We start from the raw sequence: 7,288 nt of genomic DNA, 5'->3' as shown, positions 1-7,288 counted from the left end.
AAGACTTATGATTATGATGAAAATTATTATGATGAAAATGTGTGTGTGTGCGCGTGTGTGTGAGCGTGTGTGTGAGCGAGCAAGCAAGCAAGTGAGATTTCAGTTCAATTAACTTTTTTTTGTTCTCTGAACTAACAATGACTTATTGTTCATGATAATAAAAGTAAAGTTTGCAAATGAATTACACATCACCCCCACCTTCATCCGCCTTCACTGGCTCCCCATCAAATCCCGCATCACCTACAAAACCCTCCTCATCACTTACAAGTCCCTCCATGCTCTCGCACCTCAGTACCTCACCGACCTCCTCCACCCCTACACTCAGTTACGGTCCCTGCGATCCTCAGACACCGGTCAGCTCTCCATCCCCCGAACCAGACTGCGGACCTTTGGGGACAGAGCTTTCAGCATGCTCCCACCCTCTGGAACTCCCTCCCTGTAGAACTCTGCAACGCCCCAACTCTGGACTGCTTCAAGAAACTTCTTAAAACTCACCTCTTTAACATGGCCTCTAGCTTCCGTTTCTTAATGTTGTGTCTCTGTCTACCATGTTTGTCTCTTGTCTGTTCTGCCCCTATGTAAAGCGACCTTGGGTTTTATGAAAGGCGATATATAAAAAGAGTGGGCTGAGGGAGTGGCCTACTCTCCTGGCAGACGATTAGCAATCAGCAGTTACAGGCCTTAAGCATTGACGGCTTAGACGGCGACAGCTCCCTCCGGCGCGCGACCGAAGGCTAGGGCGACCAAAGGCACCGGGCGACTTATTCAAGAGCGACTTTGTCAAGCAAGACTGTCAGGAAGGTAGTATGTCTACATTTACCTCTGTACCTGTTTTGTTACCATTATGTGTTTGCATCCTATCCCTCTTGTGTTCCCTCTCCGGGGGTCACGCAGACACTGGGTCACCCCCAGACTCCGTAACCCCTCTAACCTCATCTATCCGACTGTCTCAACTCATAGAGAGCAAGTGGTGACAGGGGGACTTTGGAATTGCCAGTCGGCGGTGCCCAAAGCTGAGTTTATCTCAGGCTATGCATCCTTGCTCTCCCTCAGCTTCCTTGCTCTCACCGAGACATGGATCACACCAGAGAACACTGCCACACCCGCAGCCCTGTCAGATGTATATTCTTTCTCCCACACTCCCAGAGCTGTGAGGCGAGGTGGTGGTACTGGCCTGCTCATTTCCCCAACATGGAAATACTCACTCGTCTCCATCCCACAGTTCTCCCCTCCCTCTTTTGAATTCCATGCTGTCTCTGTCATGTATCCAATCAAGCTCACCATTGCTGTTGTGTATCGCCCACCAGGTCCTCTTGGTGAATTCCTAGAGGAGCTCGATACACTAGTTTCGCACTTCCCAGATGATGGGTCCGCACTCATCCTTCTCGGGGACTTCAACATCCAGAGTGAGAAATTGGAACCTTTCCTCTCCTTCCTCTCCTCCTTCGATCTTCACCTCTCTTCTTCTCCTCCTACTCACAAAGCCGGCAACCAGCTGGATCTCATCTTCACTAGACACTGTTCCACCTCTAACCTGTCTGTCCTGCCCCTCCATCTCTCTGACCACTATTTCATGTCCTACTCCCTCTCCATCCCCTCTTCCCCTGTAACTCCTCCTCCTACCCACATGGTTACCGCCCGTAGCCATCTCCGCTCGCTCTCCCCTACTGACCTTTCCTCTACTGTCACCTCCGCCCTCCCCGCCCCTGAATCCTTCTCTCTCCTACCCTCTGATACTGCCACTGATCTTCTCCTCTCTACTCTTTCCTCTTCTCTGGACAATCTCTGTCCCCTCACCTCCAGGCCTGCACGCCCAACTCCACCTGCCCCATGGCTGTCGGACTCAGTGCGTACTGATAGACGGAGCCTGAGAATAGCTGAGCGCAAATGGAGGAAAGGCAAGCTCCCAGAGGACCTTCTTAATTTCCAATCTCTTCTTTCCACATTCTCCTCCTCTCTGTCTGCTGCTAAAGCTGCTTTCTTCCGCTCTAAAATCCTAACCTCTGCTTCCAATCCTAAAAAACTCTTTGAAACCTTCTCTTCACTACTCCAGCCCCCACCTCCTACTCCCAACTCCTCCCTTCTCCCTGATGATTTCGCCAACTTCTTTGACAATAAAGTTAACGATATCAGATCCTCTTTCCCCCCTCCCCCGGTCAACGCTCCATGCACGAAACTCACCCCCCCATCCCCACCCTCTCTCCACTCCCTGCTCCCCCCCTCCTCTCCACGCCCCACCTTATCCCACTTTTCTCCCCTCTCCCCCAACGAGGCCCTCAACCTTGTAACATCTAACCGCCCCACCACGTGCTCCCTAGACCCTGTTCCCTCGACTCTCCTTCAGTCTGTTGCACCCGAACTCCTTCCCTTCCTAACCCACCTCATCAATGCATCTCTTGTATCAGGATGTTTTCCCTCTGCTTTCAAGACTGCCAGAGGCACCCCCCTCCTAAAGAAACCATCTCTCGGCATCCTACCTGACGGGCCGCTCCTACCAGGTGACATGGAGAGGGTCGACGTCGGAACCGCGTAGTCTGACTACGGGGGTTCCACAAGGGTCTGTCCTGGGTCCTCTCCGGTTTTCCCTCTACACTACATCTCTGGGCTCTGTCATTCGCTCGCATGGCTTCTCCTATCACTGCTATGCCGATGACACCCAACTGGTTCTGTCATTTCCCCCTTCTGATACAGAAGTGGAGACACGCATAGCTGGGTGCTTGGCTGACATTTCGGAGTGGATGACGACACATCACCTCAAGCTCAATCTGGACAAGACTGAGCTGCTGTTCCTCCCGGGGAAGGGCTGTCCGCACCGGGACCTGGCCATCACCATTGAAGACACAGTGGTGACCCCGACTCGGACTGCGAGGAATCTGGGTGTAACCCTGGATGACCAACTGTCATTTTCCTCACATGTCACATCCGTCACACGTTCCTGCAGATTCATGCTCTACAACATCAGGAGGATTCGCCCTTTCCTCACTAATGAAACGGCGCAGGTACTCATCCAGGCCCTGGTCATCTCCCGCCTGGACTACTGCAACTCCCTCCTCGCGGGGGCACCGGCGTCAGCCATTAAACCTCTGGAACTTGTCCAGAAAGCTGCTGCTCGCCTGGTGTTCAACCACCCCAAATTCTCCCACACAACTTCCCTCCTCCGTTCCCTACACTGGCTCCCTGTAGCGGCTCGCATCCAGTTTAAAACTCTGGCACTAACCTACATGGCGCTAACCTACAGGGCAATGAAAGGAACAGCCCCCTCCTACCTCCAGGCCATGGTCAAACCCTACATCCCCTCCCGACCACTACGCTCTGCTACCTCAGGGCGACTGGTTGCCCCGTCACTCCGAGGCTCCTGCGGTCGATCGACACGGTCACGGCTCTTCTCTGTCCTGGTCCCGCAGTGGTGGAATGAGCTGCCCACTGATGTCAGGACAGCAGAGTCGCTGCCCATCTTTCGTCGCAGGCTCAAAACTCATCTCTTCAAGAAGTACTACAACAATCCTCCCACCTAAGCACTTATTATATTATATTGCACTGTACTTTGGATTGTGATTCTTGCACTTTCTTGCACTTTCCCACTAGATTATGCTCTTAGTCACTTGTTTTAGAAAGAAGATGCACTTGTGAGTTCTGGCAAGTAGTAGTACATTGGCTCTTCCTACGTTAAATGCAATTATTGTTAGTCGCTTTGGATGAAAGCGTCTGCTAAATGACTGTAATGTAATGTAATGTATAAATGAAAGTTATTATTATTATTATTGTGTTCATTTTCACAGCAGAATCAAGTCTTTCAGATCGTGAAAGAAATTGTATGACAGTGGTTTAAATGCCACTGTCAATCAAGTTCAAGGTCTAATAATCGTCGAGGAGGGAGGATTCGGTGTAAACTAATTGGAACGCAGCCCCATTGAGAACCACCCTCATCTCTAGATCAACCGAGAATAGGACCAATGAGATCACACCATGCATGTGGTACTACGACACGACACAACCAACCGCGTTCCTTGCTTTTTCATATCTTTCCGGTGTTCACTTTTGCCACTGTAAAACTCTTCACAGTTTTCAATTACGAAAGCCAATATGGGTATTCGCATTTTAGAGATAATATTTTTCTTCTATTTTGCTTCTCACATTCCTATCACGCTCTTCATTGATCTTCAAGCATTGCTTCCTACCCAGGTGTATCCTCAAGCGGTAGGTTTCCTAGGTGTTTCTCACTGATTAACGAAATTGCTAGAACTATATTTTTCGAGGAAGCGTGTTTTACATTAAGGGGTGTGGGTAGAGCTAGTCCCAGTTGTGGCTCCTTTACCTTTGACATTTAGCCTATTGAGTAGTCACGTCAGGCACTTGTAAGGTAGGCACGTAAGGGACCATTTGTATTCTGAAATATATGTCACATATATGCTCATGTATTCTAAATATATGCTAGGATATGTGTTATACCCATATATGTACGTATATGCAATATATTTAATCTCAATATATGGCCTTTTTCCGTATGGGTTTTTTGATTTATCCTCATTAATAAATAGGCTACATAAAATATATCGATTTTGTTTTCCAGCTGAAAGATCTTCTGAAATGGTATGCGGGGGAGTTTAAAGACCCCATGATGTTGGATCCCCCTGTGTGGTTCAAGTCATTCATCTTTTGCGAAGCATTGGTGCAAATACCTTTCTTTCCTATTGCAGCGTATGCGTTCCTGAAAGGTCAGTTCACATGACTTAAAGGACAATGCTCGTTTTTGACAACCTGGACCTTATTTACGACATATTATAAGACGTTTGACTCACCGAGATCACTTTGGTGTAGTTTGGAGGCATGTAGAAGAAATTTAAAATCCAGCGCGAGCCAGTATATCCATGTAATGGCGGTGGTGGGGGCACTGAGAATGCAGTTTGGAAAAATCTATTTTCTGCCGCGAAACAGTTGTTTTCATCAATCTGTCTTGATGAATCGCTAGTTGTGCTTACATAGAGAGCATAGGCCTGTTGTGGTATTTCACATTCCTCTGTAATATGATCTTTAGAAACGTCTTTAGACACGAAATAGCTTCCTCACTTGCTCCGGCACGCGTGCGCACAGCGTGCTGGAGCAACGATTGCACGCTGTGCTCATTAGTGCTGGAGCAAGTGAGGAAGCTATTTCGTTTCGAAAGACGTTTCTAAAGATCATGGCATGTGAAAACCACAACAGTTATGCTCTATGTAAGCACAACTAGCGATTCATCAAGACAGATTGATGAAAACAACCGTTTCGCGGCAGAAAATAGATTTTTAGAAACTGCATTCTCAGTGCCCCCACCACCGCCATTACATGGATATACTGGCTCGCGCTGGATTTTACATTTCTTCTACATGCCTCCAAACTACACCAAAGTGATCTCGGTGAGTCAAACGTCTTATAATATGTCGTAAATAAGGTCCAGGTTGTCAAAAAGAGCATTGTCCTTTAAGTGCAAAATATATTTATTTTTTTTACCTTTGGTTTAGCTTAGTTAAGCCCTATTCTGACCTCTATTATTCCGCAAAGTAGAATTTTACTTGAAGTCTATTACTCTTATCTTGTAATAACACTTATGAGTAAGACTAGTAAGAAGCAGGTAAAATTGTATTTCTATAGCGCTCTTTTAGCACGAGTGCACATAATATTTCACACTGCAGATAAAAAATACCAATCACACAAAATACAGATATAAAATACAAATAGACATAAAAATACAGGCATCTCCTACGACAACATAAAAACTGGCAACCACAACAACAGAGAAAAAATCAGTAGTTGACCTACAGATGACCAAATGCCTGCCTGAAAAGGTGAGTCTTCAACTGTCTTTTAAGAGTTCTCAGATGTCGAGGCTCTCAAGTCCTGGGGAAGTGCATTCCAGAGTCTAGGGGCCACCACCCCAAAAGCTTGGTCACCCTTAGTCTTTAACTTGGTCCGAGGCACCAGGAGCCCCTGGTTGGGTGACCTCAGGGACCTGCTGGACGAGTATAGGTGGATGAGGTTGCAGATATAGGCCGGGGCTTGACCATGGGCTCTGTAGGTAAACACCAGGACCTTGAACTGGATCCTGATGTGCACTGGCAGCCAATGTAGAGGCGCAAGGACTTTCTATCTTACAATATTGATCTTTTCTATGACGGTGCTCAAAGTTCTTGTCAGTGTGTAATGAGTTAGAGGGTTCAAAGATGCAAGGTGATGATCCAGACTAAGCTATCAGCACACACTATTCATGCATACTTGAGAATGGAGACACATGAACGTGTCTCAAGTTAAACTCAATGACAATGAAGAATTTATGTCTGATCAGCCCGATACATTCATCTCTTACAGGAGGCTGCAAGTGGATCAGGACACCTGCCATTGTGTACTCCACTCACGTGGCTACAACCCTGGTCCCAATCCTAGCCCACATCCTGTTTTATAATTTCCCCACCCAGCCCCACCCTGGACCCCAGACCATGGAGGAACGCTACACCCTGGTGGCTATATATGCCCCATACCTCCTGGTCCCACTCACACTGCTGTTGACAATGCTCTTCAGCTCAGCCTACAACTCAAATGGACAGAAAGGAAAGAGCTCAGCTAAAGCCAAGAAGATCAAATGACACATTTCAAAGGGACATGCAGTATTTAATTTCAATGTGACTCCGGCCATAATATAAATCCAGTTAATTTTACCTCAAAGGAGGTTTATTGTTAAAAGTGTAAAGTTTATAATGAAGCCATAGATTCAAGCATTTGATGCTGTTTATTTGTCATATATATAGGCTATAGACTACTACCTACTGAACAGAAAAGGGATCAGTTTATTTTTAACAGACCAATTGTTTATTGAATCACTGAACAGCCACTGAGATTGCCATCTTTCATCTTTTGCATTTTGCAATGTAGTTTCCCAGCTGTTTTTGTCATTAACATTTGTTCAAAATAAATTGACACCGTCTTCTCAAAACACATTCAGTTGAGAGCATGCTTATCGTTTTTTCTTGATGGCCATTTGTAGGCCCTATTATTTTATTTTTTTCGTTTAGAAGAATGGGAAGTCCTGTAAGCCTCGTGTTTTTTGTGTGTATTTATTTAGACAGATTTAGGGCACAGAAAATGGGAGACCGACATGGGAGTGAACAGTATAAGTGAAGTGCTGGGACCAGGTTCTGAATTTATAACATTGATCTGAACACCTCTCTGGGTTTTGTGTTTGGCAGCCAGTGAGTGGCCTTGAAGCGTGGGATCACCATTTGTATTATTCTGTTAAATAATGTCCCATATGTTTTGG

General features: G+C 46.6%; 1 protein-coding gene across 1 annotated transcript; it reads left to right on the top strand.

Annotated features, from left to right (window-relative positions):
- Positions 1-4,029: 4,029 nt before the first annotated feature.
- tmem97 (transmembrane protein 97) lies at positions 4,030-6,948 on the top strand. Its single transcript, XM_084446736.1, has 3 exons — positions 4,030-4,197; positions 4,571-4,715; positions 6,343-6,948. The coding sequence occupies exons 1-3, from the start codon at positions 4,084-4,086 to the stop codon at positions 6,615-6,617; spliced, it is 534 nt and encodes a 177-aa protein (XP_084302862.1). The 5' UTR covers positions 4,030-4,083; the 3' UTR covers positions 6,618-6,948.
- The last annotated feature ends 340 nt before the right edge of the window (positions 6,949-7,288 follow it).

This window comes from Borostomias antarcticus, assembly GCF_949987555.1.
Source record: "Borostomias antarcticus genome assembly, chromosome: 1".
Taxonomy (NCBI): domain Eukaryota; kingdom Metazoa; phylum Chordata; class Actinopteri; order Stomiiformes; family Stomiidae; genus Borostomias; species Borostomias antarcticus.
The sequence above is the reverse complement of the archived record's forward strand: the minus strand, read 5'-3'. Positions and strand labels throughout refer to the sequence as shown.

Coding starts and splice junctions, on each gene's coding strand:
- tmem97 (XM_084446736.1), top strand. CDS start 4,084: ATGGGTATTCGCATTTTAGAGATAATATTTTTCTTCTATTTTGCTTCT. Junction 4,198..4,570: donor CCCAGGTGTATCCTCAAGCG/GTAGGTTTCCTA, acceptor TTTGTTTTCCAG/CTGAAAGATCTTCTGAAATG. Junction 4,716..6,342: donor AGCGTATGCGTTCCTGAAAG/GTCAGTTCACAT, acceptor CATCTCTTACAG/GAGGCTGCAAGTGGATCAGG.